Here is an 18,704-nt window from a genome sequence, read left to right as displayed (position 1 = left end):
ACAAACAGACTAAGAAATCAGGGAAACAACACCTTCACTATAGTTTCAAATAATATAAAATATCTTGGCGTAGCTCTACCGAAGCAAGTGAAAGTTTCGTATGGTAAAACTTCACCTCTTTAAGAAAGAAACTGCAGAAGTATCAGAAGATGGAAGCTTTCCCATGTTCAAATTGATCAGTGGCATTAACATAGTAATAATGGCTAACCTACCAAAAACAATCTACAGATTCAATGCAATCTGATCAAAATCCCAATTTTTTTCAGACCTTGAAAGGACAATTCTCAACTTCATGTGGAAAAACAAAAAACGCAGACAGCTAAAATAATCCTGAACAATAAAAGAACTGCTGGAGTATCATCAGTTCTGATTTCAAGTTGCACTACATATTTATATTAATAAAAACTTCATGGTATTGCATAAAAGCAGATATGTTGATCAATGGAATCTACTTGAAGACTGAGACATAGACCAAAACATATGGACACCTAATATTTGATAAAGAAGCCATAATATACAATTGAAAAAAAGAAAGCATCTTCAGCAAATGTGCTGGTCTAAATGGATGTCAGCATATAGATGATTGCAAATAGATCCATATCCATCATCCTATGCAAAACTCAAGTCCAAGTAGTCAAAGGCTTCAACATAAAACCAGATACATTGAACTGATAGAAGAGAAAGTGGGGGCTAACTTGAACACATTGACACAGGAGATAACTTTTTTTATTTTATTATTTTTTTTTCCTTTTATTTTATTTTACAATACCATTCAGTTCTACATATCAGCCACAGATTCCTTGTTCTCCCCACTCCTGCCCCCTCCCCTCCCCCAGCACACTCCTATTCCCACCTCCTCCAGGGCAAAGCCTCCCCACAAGACTGAGATCGACCTGGTAGACTCAGTCCAGGCAGGTCCAGTCCCTCATCCCAGACTGAGCCAAGCGTCCCTGCATAAGCCCCAGGTTTCAAACATCCAACTCAAGCAATGAGCACAGGACCCGTACCACTGCCTAGATGCCTCCCAAACAGATCAAGCCAATCAACTGTCTCACCTATTCAGAGGGCTCTTGAGCAGAACACCTGTAGTGCAGGCGCAGACACAAAGATCAACAATTAATAAGTGGGACTCATGAAACCGAAATGCTTCTCTAAGGGAAAGGATACCATCTATCAAGTGGCCACCTGCAGAATGGGACACATTTTCACCAACTCACATCTGACAAAAAAAATAATAATAATCCAATTAAAATGGGAACAGATCTAAACAGAATTCTCAATAGCAGAAGTGGAAGGAGCTAGGAATAGTAGAAGGAGGGGAAACTATGATCAGGTTATAATGTATGAGAAAGCAATCTGTTTTCAACAAAAGAAAAAATAATGAATGCAATCATACAACTTTATGGTCACTTATTGCAAATGTGAGTGTCCATGTTTTCAAATTTCATTTTTAGTCTTTACATTCCTTCGATTTCTATTGATCTGAGCCCACTAACAGATGAAATAGCTCAAAATCTTATGGACAAGTATATCAGAAAAAAATCTTTCAATAGTTAAACTGCCAATTTTCCAAAGACAGTGAAAGCAGGCCCTTTTCCATGGGCTATTCAGTTCCTGGTTGCTAGAAGTGGAAATTTTCTTCATGCCATTTGCCAATCCCTGGGGGTTTATATACAACAGATTAGTGATTAGTCTCAATTGACTATGTTAAATATTGATCCTTAAAAAAGTCAGCTCCAGAATTTTCAAAACAAATACTAACAATCATTAATTCCATGACTTGTAGAAGCATCTTTCCCTCAGGGCTTGGCTTTGGAGAGGGTAGAAACACTGTGCTGTAGAACACAAACATGTTCTGTAGAACTCACCAAGAGGAGAGCTGTAAAAACAACATTAGGTGGTTTGGGAATGACTCCCTCTCAAGATGTTTATTTTGTGGGGTCACAATACAAGATCTGCGAGGGAACCAGAATGTTGCTTGGGAGAGATCATTCCTATTACAGCTATTCTAAAAACTTACTGCTCTACATCACAACTAAATGGCCCAGCTGTAACAGATTGAACAAGATAGAAATAAATGGCGAGTGTCTAACAATGACACAGCACATTTTATAAATGCATCTAGCAATGATTTCACACTGACTGCATTTCAAAGAATTTTATTTTTGTGATCTGAAGACATTATTACATTCAACTGGTAAATAAAGCAAACATATAGTAAATATTATGGTTGTCAGTATCCCATATGTGAAGAATTAAACAATGAATTAGTCATAAGTGTTTTCCTGACGAAAATGATTTGAAATTTTATATATAATTTAAAATTGTTTTGACATCATAATATAATTATATCATTTCCTGGGTTCCCTTTTCTTCCTGCAACCGTTCTATGTACTCTGCTGCTTTCATTCAAATTCAGGGCCTCTTTTTCATTAATTGTTGTTACGTGTGTGTGCGCGCGCACGCGCGCGCGCACACACACCTAAATATAAAAAAAAAAAAAACCAACAAAACACCTGCTTGGTCTGTGTACTGTTACCTGTATGTATGTTTTCAGGGCTACCCTTTGGTTTTCAATAACTGGTGCACCTTCTCTGAGGAAGACTATTTCACTGACTCAGTGTTCCTCAGTTCCTGTGGTTCTTTGTCTAGAATTGAAGTCTCACCAACTTGATGCTCAGTCTTTGTTTAACTAAAAGGGACTATAATTAAAGAGTGAGCTTATACTTCTTAATGAAATTTCAGAAATAAGCAGAAATTATGGAGACATTTCAAAATATAAATAGTAATTATTTTTAAAGTTTCATAAAATTGATAGCTGGCCATTACTAATCTGGGCTAAAAGCTGTTTTTAAAAGCTAAATTATAAATAGCCACTTTATTTTATGATCAGTGTTTTAATATTAAATGCTATACAAGTAATTTTCAGGACTTTGTTCTTTCTCTTTTTCTGTTTTACTTTTTTTTGTGTGTGTGTGTGTATGGACCAGTTAAAGTGAATTTTATTTACACACACACACACACAACTTTGAACTATATGACTGTTTTATTGACTCAAATCTGATAATGCCTAACATGATCTACCAAAGGTCTGGGTCTGGGCATCTTTTGTTTTGTTTTGCTTTGTTTTCAGTGCTTGAGATTGAATTTGGATCTGCAATGTGAGGCAAATGGACAGTACTATCCTGTATCCTGGAGAGGTGCATTTTCAAATTTATGCTTTTGAGAATGTGATCATATGACCACATATAGACATTTACTGACAGTGGAAAGCATTTGAATCTTTGTGAGAAGTATATGCTAGTAAGATAGCCATTGCCCCTCCTGGCTGTGGGGTGAGGGGCTCTGCTTTTCATCTGTGGAACCTGTATTTGTTCCCTGAGTTCCCAGGAGCTAGCTGTCACCAAAGTGACTGTTAGGGCAGCATAAGGAAGCCATTCCAATAAGCTGTTCTGGTTACGAAACTGTGCCTTAGAATGAGAACACACATTATAATTGATGAAAATCAGAAAAGCCAATGAAGCAACAGAAGCAGAGCACTCTCTAAAGCCGGATTCCTCCGTCGTACCACTTCACACAATTGGAGAGATAAATTATTTACACAGCTGCTCACTCCATGCTTACACTACTAGAGCATGAGCCTGCGATGGCAAGAACTCTGTCAGTTGTATTGTATGCATCTTTAAAAACAAAAGCATTTAGGGGACTTTATATTTGTACCATTGCACATAAAAATTATGCATAGTTTTAATTATAAAATTTGGCAGCGAATAAATGAGGATGCATTGTTTTTCACGGACTTGTGCTAAGCATACAAGTCACTTTCTTGCTTACCCTGCAAGTTCCTGTAAAGAGCTTAGCAGCATATCCTTGACCCTTCAGTGACACTAGTTATGAAAGAAGACACCACCCATCCTCCATGATCGAGAAGCAGGCAGCCTATGGAGGGATGAGAATATCTCCTAACAACACAGGGAGTGTGCTGGTAGAGCCTCCTCATGGTAGTTCTAAGTAAAACAATGTCAGAAACTAGGCACAACGTTTTCCTTTAGAATGTGCTCACCTTATTTAGTGGTTCATGAGTTCTGAAACAAAAAATCTATTAGGTTATATATGTAGGAAGTCAGACAGATTTTATATGGATTTTAATTAAGATTAAAACTGCAGTCACCATAATGTTGTATTATTTCTTTAGTATATGTTTATGTTTGTTTAGTGATGTCAAATAAATGTGTCTTGTTAAAAACATTTAACATTTTTTTCTAACAGTAACAATTGAATTGTCTTTTAAATCTTGTGTTCATCATGTTTATCACTTACTAGACTTAGTAAAGTGTTCTGCAGGATACTGATTCTTCCATGAATAACACAATGTCATTCTATGTTCAAAATGTCTTACGCTCATTTGCTGAAAGCAGATCCAGGTTTCAGGTTGAATTATGTGTCTTCAAGGGAGACTTTCAATTTTTCCTGTTCTCTGCTTTCCTTAGACAGAGCTCTTTTTCTGAATAAACCGCCCAGGTCTGATGTTTACTGAAACACACAGTAAAATGCACTTTCAAAAATTACATCAAATCATTGCAAAAGAACGTGGAACTTTTCTTTTAGATGATTCTGTCTGACTCACATAATAGCTTAGTAACTGCCTGGATCAAAACTGTAAGAACTATGAATTCCGTCGCATAGCGAGCTGCATTTTCCAGATGACAGCCCTGCCTCTGCAGAGGTCTGAATGCACAACGCAGTTTTGACGGCCCGACCAGTGTTCCTGCCCTCCTACCTCATGTTTGTCTTCCTTGCATGTGTCTACTTTTTGTAATTACTACACCAACTTCTCTAGTTAGAAGATTTTTGAGCTGCCAGAAATGAAAAGCTTTTAAACAGAAAGGGGTAACCTAATTAAATAGCATTCTGGAGGGCCATTAAAATAGGAAATATGAACAGAAAGGTTTTGTGAATTTTAAAGCCTGTGACTTCATGAGGTCATTTGCATATTGACCAAAATTTATCTCGCTTCAAGAACATGCAGGTGGGATAAAATTCATTTAGTTCACCATAGTGCTGATGTTAAATACCTGGAATTTGCATAAGTGCAGAGGTCAAAGTTAATACTAGTAAACTATTCTCATTCCAGAAGCAATTTGCAATTTTGGGGTCTCCAGGGAACTGCATTTTGTGACTAAATGGATGTAAATGTGAGGGAGTCCCACAGTATCTTCTAGCTCAGTCATTCCTTTGTTGTTGGTTGATTTGTTTTGTTTTATTTGTATTACAAGAATTTATAACAGAATCAGCCAGTTTAAGAGATGCACAAGGTGACTGTTGGCAGTGTGCAGGGCAGTGTTTACATGGTTTCTCCTGTTGCTTCAGCTCTTAGTATATGGATTGTTCACCAACCATGAAGTTCCAGCGAGCTCAGCTGTCAGAGTTTTAATGGCTCTTTTATTAGGTAATGATTGATTGACTCATTAGCTACGAGACTGAACTGGTTTCCACCGTTTACACATTTCTTAGATTGCTACCTGTTTTTCAGTCGTGTGCTGTTAGATGTATGTCTGTGGAAGACATTCAGTATACTGACATCTGTTCCATTCTAAAATACCAGAAATGTGCATGTCTGCTTTACAATGCTTCCACCTCTTCTTTGCTGTCATTCTCACTCTGTTAATTTCTTTGGAGCAGCATTTACTTTTCCACTCCGTTGCCTCAAAATGAGTTCCTTACATGGTTGAGAGAAGCTCGAGATCTATGCAGCAAGCCACAGGAGGCAAGACATGGTCTTTGGGGGTCATGCACTGTCTGCATCTGCAGATCCTAGATACTTAACATTTGGAAGGTAGATATCCAGATGTGCAGCATTTTATTCTCAATAAGTGGTTTGTTTAGCAAACAATGTCATTTTGTACACATGAAACATAATGAGTTAGCCTAGGGGAAAAATGATTGGGGATAAAATACTAATATTTACCTCATTGAAAAAAAAAACTTTCTTGGAGGATCTGAAGGGTTTTTGTTGTTGATTTATTTAATGTCACTGTTATATTAAATTCAGGCTTGTATTTGGGTGTGTATTTGAATAAAGACTATGTCACCTTGTAATGTTAGCAAAATGTTTTAGTTTCTAAGAAAAGTAAAATTTACTGGAATTTGAGACTAAAGATAAGAAACAAGCAATTATGTTCCAAATGTGATTACTAAATGTCATATATTTAATAAGAATCGTGTAAATAAAAGATAATAAAGCACATGAAATGCCTTTAAATGCTATCACATGCTTAAGTATAAAGATTCTTTTTATGCAGAAGCTCTACTCTTTTATTATTTCAGTTTGTGTTTGATCAAATCTTTGCCCATTTCTTTGTTGATTTCTCTCTCTCTTTTTTTTTTTAGTATGTTGTTAAGTAAAATGGAATTATGTTACTTTCCCCCTCCCATTCCTCCCTTCACCCCTTCCCATGCTGCCTCTTTTTCTTTGGTTATTTTTGTTACATACTTATATGTGTATAAAAGTGTATGCACACATCAGTAACTACAACTATCTGAGTCAGTGTTGTGGGTTGTGTGTGTGTGTGTGTGTGTGTATGTGTGTGTGTGTGTGTGTGTGTGTGTGTGTGTGTGTGTGTGAGAGAGAGAGAGAGAGAGAGAGAGAGAGAGAGAGTATATGATTTCAAGCCTGGCCACTCTGCATTGGACCATCAGCATGGGCACTCATCTCTGGGAGAGGCTAATTCTCTCTTCTCCTGGTATGCAATGGTTGCCTGAAATTCTTTGTTTAGAAGTGTGAACCCACAAAGTTTTCCACCATTCACATTAACATGTCTACTGATCTTGCCATTGCTCTAGCCTTCTTTGCAGCGAATTCTTGAAGACGCTTTCACCACAAACTTCCTGGAGTCCTGGAAACCCTTACAGTCTTTCCACCCTCCCTTCTGTGATGTTCCTGAGCCATAGATGCAGGAGCTGTGTTTTAGATGTATCCATCAGGGCTGGCTCCCCATGATTTGTTGATCTCTTCATTGTGTCCATTTGTGGCTTCTGTGATGTTCTCCATCAGCTCTGAGGAAAGGCTTCTTTGATAATGTGTTGTAGGGCCCCTTATCTTGGTTATACACATACGAGAAAGGTAGTCAGGAATCATGTGGGCCTAGCAAAGTGATAGAGGTAAATTCCTTTCTATTGCCCCTGACTTTAGTGACCTGGGAAGCTGAATAGAATTTCAGTAGCAGGCATAATTTCCTTCCTGTTGAGTTAAATCAAGCTAGACAACTGTTGGTTATTACACATGTGTGAATGCCATGTGTGCACCTTTGTAGAGTCTTCCCATGCTGGTCATTCTCCTTGTTCAGGGGTATTGCAGCTGTAGGACTGTTTGAGTGTGTGTGTGTGTGTGTGTGTGTGTGTGTGTGTGTGTCTGAGTGTCTGTGTGTTGTGTATTTGTGTATGTATCTTCAAATTATTCATATGTGTGTATATATATTTATATGTGTATAATTTTAGGTAAATATAAAATAATATGATTTTTTGACGCCTTACGAAACAACCATGGTGTATTTGTCCTTTATTTCTCCTTTTCCTTCTATACTGATCTTTTCCCCTCCTCCCCAGTTAGTCTCCATCTTGCTTTTCAGTTTCCCACTTCATATCACCTGTATTGAATTATTCCCATCTAATCTCACCCACTCCTTGGCCATGGGACTAATTTAACACTGCATTTTTACTATGTCTCAATTTTCACTGCAACCTGTGGATCCAGGTATGGAATTTTCCACTACAGCATGCTGGGACTCAGTTTTCAGATTATGGAAGATATTAGATTTAGAAATGTTGATCATATAAATATCCAGGAAGTCAGTGAAGCTGATAAATATCAGAGTGCATGCTATAGGAGTTATACAGGAACACCTAAGGAGGAAAAACAGCATCTTCATCAAACAATTCCAGGAAATGAGGGTTTTTAGTTTTATGAAGTTCTAGTTGTTAATTTTTGGGTTTAATTATGGGGCAAGTAGAGTCCTGTTCACAAAGTTCTTTCTTGCACCTTATCATAGGAAGGTCTCTGCCTGTTTTCTTCTAGCAGTTTTAGCATTCTTGGTTTCAAATTGAGGCCTTTGATCCACTTGGATATAATCATTGTGCTAGATAATAGACACAGGCCAAATTTCATTCTTCTGACTATGGATGTTCCATTTCCCAGCATCATTTGTTGAAGATGCTGTCTTTCTCCTTAAAATTTCCTAAATACCCCCATAGCATGTACTCTGCTATTTGCAGCTTCACTGCCTTCCTGGATATTTATATGATGAATGTCTCTAAAACTAATATCCAACATCCTCCATAATCTGAAACCTTCTCAGTCCCAGCATGATGCAGTAGTGGAAAATTCCATACCTGAATCCACAGGTTTCACTGAAATTTAAGGAACAATAAAAATACAGTGTAAGACTAATCCCAGACCTTCATGTAGCATTTATTTCATGTTCAGAGTTGGGTCCCATCCCCTAGAAGTAGTGTTGTATATGCTACAAACATATACTCTGGAAAAATAGAAGCTGAAATCTTAAGTACACCTTGTCCCAAACATGCTAGCTTCGGAATATTCCACCCATGCTAGAAATACTCTTAGGCAGAGATCCTCTTCTGTTTATCATTGCATCTCTAGCATCTTGGGATAAGAATACTAGGGTACCTAGCAAGTACTTGCAATAGGATAAAAGGGAGAGAAAACAAGGCTCCCAAACATGTAAACTTTAAAGTTCCAAGCACCAACCACCACTCAAATTAGTCATGAGAGTCTAACTGCATTTGATCCAGTCCTCTGCCCTGTTCTTCCTCACTGGCCTTTTGACTGGCAGCTTAATCACCTGGTGTAGTTTTGGGTTTTGTTTTTTTTTAACTCTTTGATGACCCACTACCCAGCTCCTAAATAAATACACAGAGACTTATTCCTACTTATGAATGCCCAACCTTAGCTTGGCTTGTTTTTAGGGAGCTTTTTCTAACTTAAATTATATTGTTTCTCTTTAACTACATTTTGCCTCTGAGCTTTTTACCTTTCTTTATTCCTTATATATTTCTTTCCTTCTTTCTCTGTGGCTGGCTGGGTGGCTGTGTGGCTGGGTGGCTAGGTGGCTGGGTGGCTGAGTGGCTGGCCCCTGTCATCCTCCTCTCCTCCTTTTGTCGCTCCTCCTCTCCTCTTTTCTAGATTTCTCCTATCTGTTCTCTCTCCACCAGCACCGCTTTTTTCTCTCTCTTGCCTAGCTGTTAGCCATTCATCCCGTTATAGACCAATCAGGGTTTTTAGACAGGCAAAGTAACACAGCTTCACAGAGTTAAACAAATGCAATATAAAGAATGCAACGTATCTTTGCATCATTAAACAAATATTCCACAGCATAAATGAATGTAATACATCTTTAATATTCTACAACAATTTGATTTTTATTATTCTGTCAAGATTTGTGATGCAAAGCAAAAAAAAAAAAAATGACTCATATTTGAAACCTATGTTCAGCCATTATCTGCTGTAAATAAGGTAAGGAAGTCTCTGTGGCTAGGGTTGAAAGCCCCAATAGATCTCAGATCCTGAGAAAGTGGTAAGAGTACAGGCTAAACCACATGAAGTTGGCTGGTAATAAAGAAAGGTAATTTCCATCTCTCAGGAGCTATCTCTCCTGTTTTTAGTGAAGGAGTCTGAGAATTATCATTGATGTCAGCTGTCTGTCATGTTTACCAACCTGCCTGATATACTGACCAGCAAAGTTTTAAGTGGAATTCAACACACAAGATATTCTCTGAGGGGGAAAGGAAAACACAAAATCTTAAAGTACTTTGCATATATCTGTTATGTTATTGAGTGATATAACCAACACCTGATTTTTTCTGACAAAGGTCTAGAATAGATTTAGAGTGTCCACACTTTGTCTTGGATGACTAGAGAATAATTTTTTTAATTAAAAAGAAGTTAGATTTTCAAGCATAATATCTAGTTATGGGATTGGAGGTAGGGAAGAAGATTAAAGGGCCTTTCACATTGTGTTGATACTCCATTAGACTGTTGATCCTGCAGTTACACTTTCCTTGGGCCTTCTACTGGTGTCTCACATGTAGAGTCCTTGGTACTACAATGTTCCACAGAAAAGAGGGAGGAATTATTGTTCCCTTGTAGTGTGAGAAAGACATTCTTGGACAAGAGGAAATAGGTGACAGTATAGTCATAAGGCTTTGCAACTCTCCGGGCATACAATTTACAAAAGCTTGAAAAGCATCCAATGATTGGCATTAGTATGATCCTTCAATAATTACATCTTCTCTCTATGTGAAAAACATCCTTAGTGTTCTGACTCTGTTTCTTTTCACTTTTTATAAGATAATTATGAAAATTTCATAATGGATAATGCTTATCTAAAAATTTGTGCATCATTAATGTTATTTAAATGTTTAATATATTTTAATCCTTTTAACAACTGACTGTTATCATTTCCTAGTGAGTTTAATAAGGCATGAATTATGTTAAATTGACAATTTCATTTCACACATATCTTGCTTAGCAACATTCTCTTATCTCAGATACCTTTACAAGCAAGGAGCCTTGTCACGTGGGTTCCTGTCGTGGGCCTTCATCCATACTGTTGTCAGACAAGTACTTGTCATTCTCCATTTTTGTGGATTTTTGTACAAATTGCCTTCTAAATAAAATTACTGGTTTTGTTTCTACCATGTGAATTCAGCCTCTAGAAACAGATTTAAGAAAAATAGATAATATTGGTTAATGTAAATATCATTTTAAGTAAATCTCACAATGAAAAACAGATTTTTAATTTTTATTACATATATTCCATTGACAAATACCGTCATGCAAATACAACCTGGAATACTTGAACTCTTTGCCACAGAAAAAGAGGTAAAATACCAAAATCCCACATAACAATTTTAATAATATAAAAATTTTCACCTAAATTAGCCCACAAACAAACAAAATCCTCTTAGAAGTAATCTCTAGGATCCATGTTTTAGTCATGCAAGCGTACTGGTAAATAAAGGAGCTGCAATGAATTTTTACCACTGTGCCTGTTTTGTAGTCTCCTTCCTAGGGCCTTTGATTAAAGGATGATGCCTGAGTCTATACCAATATTTTACCACAGCTCGAAATGTAGCAGTAGAAAATCTTTTTTAATTAACTACACTCTGCTCTGACTAGAGCTGTATATGCCCTTGGTATGGGCCCAAAACACAGGGTGTGTGGGAGAGAGAAAGCCTATTGTGCAACCTCTAAAGGAGACACAGTGTGCTCCATGTGGGCTTCACTGCAGTCTGTCCATTGGTTATGTAGATGGGCGGATCCACTCTGAGCTTTTGCATGGCTGGAAGCCTGTGATCGGGCACTGTCTTCACTGGGCTTCGGTTCTGCCTAGGAGTATGCTTTGGTGCCTCGGAAGCTGCCAGCAGCCGAGCAAGTTGCTCAGAGAATGAACTCCTTCCCCAGGAATCTTTGTATGAAGTCTACTTTGCTGTCTTTGCTGTCTCCTAAATAAAATGGATAACTCACTAAAGGTCAGGGGCAACTTTCCCACTTAATTATCATGGTGACAACTGACCTTTTTCTTAAAGTGTTGTTTGAATTCATTCTCTTGGGAGAAGACTAATTTTAGTGGTATCTTGCTTTTTCTTCTGTCCAACAAAATCTGGCACGTAGAATACCAAGCTAATGATATATTATATTCAGCGAACATTGAATTTAACATTTAGATTATACGGCCATAGTCTGACTTAATCCTCTTCTCTCTAACATGCTAATTTCCCCCCACATCTCCTGCTTTTGTGGCAACACAAGAATGTGGTGTGTGTCTTAGCACTGTCTATGGCAGGCTGCTTGTGTCTCAGCAGGCCAGGCTGCACCACTGTGTCCCCATGGTACACACCTGAATTATCACATTGTTAATGAGCTGGAGCATTTTCATGTTTTGCAGTTAAATATAAAATTCCAAACCACAAACTAAACCTCAAGTGTACAGTACCTTTTTTTTCCCCTTTCCTTTCCTTTTATTTTGTTTTTTACAGTTTCTGTTGCCAGAGATTCTGGCTTTTTTTTTTTTTTTTTTTCTTGTCCCTTTGCTATCTCTCTTTTCTGTACAAGATATAGCAGAAAGCAGTAACTTTCAAGGCCAAGGAAACTGGGAAGCTTCACTACCTAATTAAACTCTGTAAAAGCAAGTTCTAAAAGATGGAAATGGACAAGAGGAACTAACCTACTGCCGACAGTTAGCATATCCCTGACTGTGGGATGGGCCTGGCTGCCCAGTTCCTGAAAGAGTCTGGCACTTTTCTGTATGGTGTCAATTGTCCTGTGGCTTACAGATGACAGTGTTACCTCTAAGACTGTGTCCATAGTCCCATGGGAGCAGTGATGACAGGGGAAGGACAAAAGTGTCTTCCAGGATATTTAGTTTGCACTCACCTTTCCCAGCAGCTTCATCACTTACTTACACTGCCAGCTTTTACCTCAGAATTCATGCAATGAAAGCTAAAGAATAGAGAGAATAGAAATGTTTCATTGTTCCTTTGATACATGGGGAGATGTAGGGTTTTACTGATGAAGAAGTGGAAATCAAATTAAAACCCTCTTAGTTTCTTTTCTGGGGAAGCTATTTCTCCTCTCAGCATTCCTTACTTGTCTTTGTGTAGGGTTAGGACCTCATAAGCACTCGCCCATCCGAGTTAGTGTGTTTATTGGGATTGTCCATGTGCAGTCCTTGCTTAGACAATCATGTTGGTGAAAATATATGGGTGTAGCCTCTAACATTTCCTAGAAGAGACAATCTCACAACGAACTCCCTATTCCTCTGGCTCTTAGAATCTTTCCACCTCTATGCAATGATCCCTGAGTCTTAGATGCAAGAGTTGTGCTGGAAATGTTATGATTTGGTACTGAGATACCACTCTGTATTTTGAATTTAACCCATTTATATCCAACATTTATAGGTACTGACTGAGTACTGTCAAGGTGATGTTTTCTGGTTGTTTTATATATCTTCTGCTCCATTCTTGCTATCCTTTTACATGATTCCATGTTTTTATCTAGCGATGTGATTTGATTACATGTTTTTTTTATGTTTTTAATATCTTTTATATGTTTTTATTTTGTAGTTAGAAGAAGTTCTGTATTAAACGAGGCTATTTAAGCTGATAATAATTTAGACCTCAGGCAGAGCCAGGCGGATCTCTGTGAGTTCGAGGCCAGCCTGGGCTACCAAGTGAGTCCCAGGAAAGGAGCAAAGCTACACAGAGAAACCCTGTCTCGAAAAAAAAAAAAACAAAAAACAAAAAAAAAAAAAAATTAGACCTCATAAACAATATTCACTTTCCCCATTTTATGTTTTTGGTGTCAAAATTATTTCATTTTATTTTTGTTCATCAAGTAAAATATTTTGAAGCTATTTTTTAATCTTCATACTAAATACATAATTGATTTATATGCAATGTTTAAGAAAAGAGGGGTAATCTGAATTTAACTGTGTGTGTGTGTGTGTGTGTGTGTGTATGTGTGTATCCACTGTGTTTTATTCTTTCATCTGTTTTTAATGTTGCTAAATTACTGAGTAGCCTGGTGTTTCTCTTTAAGCTTGAAGGCTTCCCTCCATCATGTATTGGTTTTTAAAAGAGAGGGCTCAAGGGTGAATAATGCTCAGATTTGCTTGTCTGGGAATTCTTTATCTATTTCTCACTTCTGGACTTCTATGCCATATAAACTGTGTTTCATGGGAGTGTTTTTCTTCCTCTTCTGCTGTCTTAATAAATTATCCTCTATCTCATGGATTGTGAACATTCTACTGCGAAATCTACGACTGAGTCAAGTGATAACCCATATATATGATGTGTGTTTTCTTGATACTTTCATAATCTCTATCATCTTTTATTTTTGACCATTTGATTATAATATGTAGTGGTGCAGTCTTCTTCACATTGATACTGGCTAGCTTGTCCTTTCTATACCTGGGCATGTAAATTCATCTGTAAATTTGAGAAATTTTCATCTATTATTGATTTAAATATTCTTTCTGTCCATTATCTGTCTCTTTTTCCTTTCTTGCTTGTAAAATTAGAACATCTGTTCCTCATTGGTTCCCTATAAATCATCTATACTTTCTCAGTCATTTTCATTATTTTTCTCCCTCTCCCCTCTTTATTATTTGGAAAATGGATTTTTTTCTACTCTGATAAATGCTACTGTTGATTTTTTATTTCATTAATTTTATTTGCCAACTAAAATTTTCACTTTACACTTACTTTAATATTTTTTTAATAATTTCAATTTGTCTGCTAATTTTAATATCTTGATTTTATTGACTTCTCTATTTTCTTAAACATCTCTGAGTTTCCATAAATAAATATTTTAAATTATTCATCAAACAGTTTGTGTTTCAATCTTTGGTGTAGATTCTGGAGGATTATTGTGTCTTGATAGGCCTCTTGATTTTGTTAAATTCTTGATAATTTACATTGATGTCCATGTGTTCCATAGAGCAATTGTTTCTCTTACATTTTGCAAACTAATTTTGATGTGGTAAAACTTCACAGTCTTCTTCCCAATGGGGCAGGCAGTCAGTAGGGGAACTACAGCCATGTAGCCTCTGTACACTGCTGTCAGAGGTCAGTGAGTAAGAGGAGGTCGGCAGAATGCTACAGAGATCCTTAGCAGCCAAGGCTCTCAAAATCTGCTGTGGCAGTGAATTTGTTGAGTGTGGTAATCAGGTTTAGCCAGTCACTTTTCCCCTTTTCACCAGGGAGAGAAATTGTGTCTGAGACGGTCCCTTTTGGCATCAGGGTTGTCTTTTAGGACATTTCACAGTGCTTGCAGCATCAGTCAGATGTTAAGTCACCTACAGAGCAGATGCCTGAAGCACAGGGACATGTGGGTGGGCTGTCTTTGGGGTCTGGACAATAATTGACTACTTTTTGGTAATAGCATGCAGCTGTATTGGTAATCTTATGCACAGCAAGGGAACCCAAACATGTTACAATAGCTAGGACCCAGATCATAGGCACACCGAGACATGGAGGCTCTAGGGTCTTAAAGACCAATGCAAACTGTTGCAGTATGGCAGTGGCCCATTGTAAGCTGTAGAAATATATGTTACAGCCACAGAACCCATGTCGAGAGTATGGGCGCTCTCTAATGGCCTCAGCTTGGGAATGCAGCATGCCTGTGTTTGGCAAAGGAGTGACAATAGTGACTGCTTCTTGAAGCCTGATGGTATTCAGCCACATCTAAGAGAGGCAGATGGGCCTCATTACATGGCACTTTTTGAAGTGTTTATTTATTTCCAGCAATCTGTATCTCTATAATTGGGTTTATCAGGCTACCTTTTTGAAGAGTAAATTCCTCTAACTGTGCAAGAAGGTTTATCTATTTATGTGTCATCACAGTGCATTGCACTGATAAATGTTTCCAACACATTCTTTCTCCCTAACCCAATTGTAATACTTTCTTTAATGAACTTCAGCAAAACTGTGTAAGAGAAGTCCCTAGTTAAGATCTGTAGACTTAGAGTTCTAATTAGTGTACTTCTGTGGCTCTTTTCTTGCCTGTAAAATGGTGATAAGCATTCAGCTTGCCTCCTAGGACTTCTGACTTACTTCTTAATTAATAAGGAAATAATGAAGCAAGCTTATGCTTCCACACTGATACCTCTATTCTCTTACGTTTGCCATTGCACTTCTTAGGCCCTTTTCCTTGCTCATATATATAGCCATCCAGGCCCAAGAATTCCTACAAGGCCGTATCTGTACTTCCGTCCATGTATATGATTCTATACAATTAAGCACTAGTTTCTGAATTCTGTAGACGATGAGAAGATATCTAGTTGCCTACTATCTTCAGTCTACTATTTGTACCTCCATACATGTCCCTAAAATCCTACCCACAAAAAAAATCATTCTGTGATTCTTGGAAAGAATGCCATACACTGGAAATTGTACACACAAGATTGAATTTAACACTTTACACTATTATGTTTAAACTGTTTACTGAGCACTTGAGATGTTTACTTGTAAGTAAGTAATTACATGCAAATAAGTAATGAAGAGCAATATTCCTAATTCAAATGCTTGGAGCCAGAAGTATTTTGTAACTTAGATTTTAAACCTTTAGGATTTTGCATGCAACTGATAAGATCATTTGGAAATGGGACACAGTTCTTACCATGAAATTCCTTTATGGGTCATGAACACTTTTATTATGCAGCCTGTAATAATTTTACACATGTACTACTGGTATTATACTATAATACATTATATGAGACCACATATGGAAATTTCCATTTACACTATCATATTCTGATCCAAAACACTTTTGATTTTAGATGCTTGGATTGGAGTTTTAGGAATGATAATGTGTAGAACAATGGTAGAAAAAGATGTCAAGCTTTATAAGCCATCAAGAAAAAAAAATCATTCTTTGGTTGATGGACATCTAGGTTATTTCCAGTTTCTTGCTATTATGAATAATGCTACTGTGAACATTCTTGAGCAAGTCTCCTTGTGGTATATATCTTTTGGGTATATGCCCAAGAGTGGTATAGCTGGATCTTTGAGGTAGAGTGATTCCCAATTTTTCTGAGAAACCTCCATATTGATTTCCAGCTTGGCTGTACAAGTTTGCACACCCACCAGCAGTGGAGGAGCTCCACGTCTTCTCCAACATAAGCTGTCATTTGTGTTTTTTGTCCCATTTTGACAGGTGTAGGAAGGTATCTCAGAGTCATTTTGATTTGTATTTCCCTGATGGCTAAGGATGTTGAACAATTATTTAAGTGTATCTCAGCCATTTGATATTCTTTTGTTGACAATTCTCTGTCTCCTTTTTCAACTAGTTTCTTCAGTTCTTTAATTTTGGAATCAAGTCCTTTGTCAGATGTGGATTGATAAAAATCTTATTTTATGGGCTGCATTGACAGAAGCTTTTCAGTTAGAGGTCACATTTAGATCTTAGTGCCTATGCTACTTGTGTTCTATTCAGGAAGTTGTCATGAAGTTGTCATTCAGTGTAACTGTTCTTTCCGAGAGGATCAATTTGAAGTGCTGCCTCCCACCAATAATCTAGTGTTCCTCCTTTGTTGATAAAAATCTTGGAATGGACAGGACATGAGGTCAAGATCTTAGTGCCTATGCTACTAAAGTTGTATGTGTCCAAGAGTCAAGTTCAGTGTAACTGGATTTATGTTGAGCTCTTTAGATAAGGATCTATGGCTTTGGCTGACTTCCATGAACATGCCTCATACTGGGTTGCCTTGCCCAGCCTTAATACAAGGTGAGGAGTTTAGTCCTACCTCCACTTGATAGACTATGGTTGACATGCATGGAATCTGAACAGAAATAGAAGGAAATGTTTTGGGGGAGACAGGAGGGAAGTGGAGGAAGGGATGGGTGAAGTAGAAGGAGGGAAAATTACACTCAAGATGTAAAATAAATGAATAAATTTAATTAATAAATAAGAAAGGAATCTTTTGCTATGGTTGTAAAGTCATTTAAGTATTTGGTTGCTTTCCCCCACTCCACCAATCTAGTTGTCTCCCTAGTCCAACAACCAAGGAACAGGAAGACAGAAGGCATTAAACCAATCAGGAACTTTTCTTTTGTCTGACAATATAATCCTATATGACCATTTTCTGATCTGGTCCACCCAGTGTTTTATGGATTTTATTGTTTCTTTGTAGGTTCAAGGCAATTATGATGTGACACGCTATGAAAATATTTTCTCTCTGTTCTGGATTCTGGAGCAACTTCTTCAACAAGAAACCCAGGGAGATCCCACTTTACACATTGATCACAGCAGCCCAGAAATCCAGACATTTCTTCAGAAGCATGATGAAACCATCTTCCAACTTTCAGATGCGTTTCCTTTATTTACTTTTTACTTATGGAGACTGGGCATTCTCTTGAACTCAGAAGAGATGGAGACTGTTGAGAATGAGTCATTTCCTTAGCAGTCTACCATATATCAGAAAATGGTGTGCTTAAATTTTTCAAAGATGTTTTTAAATGAGTAATTTAAACTGATTGACCAACCTAATTATTAACTAAATTTAGTGATAAGTCTTTTGCAGAGGAGAAGATGAATCGCTGTTCTATATTACAATCAGGCAATTTCAGTTAACAATGCCCTCATACTCATGCATTGTATTTTACTTCACTCAATAGTCTAGCTCTGTTCTCTAAAATGAACCAACAATTGTCTATTTTGTAATATGTAGTAAATTGTGAAAATTCCCATCTGATATAAATGTACAAATTATAAAGAAATACAGATTAAACTTCTGTCATTTAACACATTTAAATACAAGATTTAAGTAAATGATAAAAAATAAAAATTATTCTGCAGTTGTACTCATGTCATTTTCCTCTTGAAGAATAGTTCTACAAAAGGAGAAAAGGCTTGGGAAACAAATGGTTTTTAATTTCACATAATCAACATATTTGTTAAGTATTTTTGAAGTATTAATTAGTTCTTTAAAATGTCTGTTTTTAAAACAAATTTTCTGTTGATTAAAAACATTATTGCCCCTATGATTGTTAAAATGTTGTAAAGTTGCATATTATTAAGTCATTAGGGATGCTTTTATAAATTTTAATATCCTCCAAGAAATACACTTTATACTTATTAAAAGTACTGGGTTGAATTTTTCCATTACCCAATTTTCTTTACTTCA

General features: G+C 37.0%; 1 protein-coding gene across 1 annotated transcript in view; it reads left to right on the top strand.

Annotated features, from left to right (window-relative positions):
* LOC114700263 (meiosis-specific protein MEI4) overlaps positions 1 to 18,006 on the top strand; it is a 101,239-nt gene extending 83,233 nt beyond the window's left edge. Inside the window, 1 exon segment of the mRNA XM_037201936.1 lies at positions 17,712 to 18,006. Within this exon segment, the coding sequence (XP_037057831.1) occupies positions 17,712 to 17,981 (270 nt within the window). The 3' untranslated portion in view covers positions 17,982 to 18,006.
* The last annotated feature ends 698 nt before the right edge of the window (positions 18,007 to 18,704 follow it).

Source organism: Peromyscus leucopus, unplaced genomic scaffold, assembly GCF_004664715.2.
Source record: "Peromyscus leucopus breed LL Stock unplaced genomic scaffold, UCI_PerLeu_2.1 scaffold_463, whole genome shotgun sequence".
NCBI classification, from domain to species: Eukaryota; Metazoa; Chordata; class Mammalia; order Rodentia; family Cricetidae; genus Peromyscus; species Peromyscus leucopus.
The sequence above is the reverse complement of the archived record's forward strand: the minus strand, read 5'-3'. Positions and strand labels throughout refer to the sequence as shown.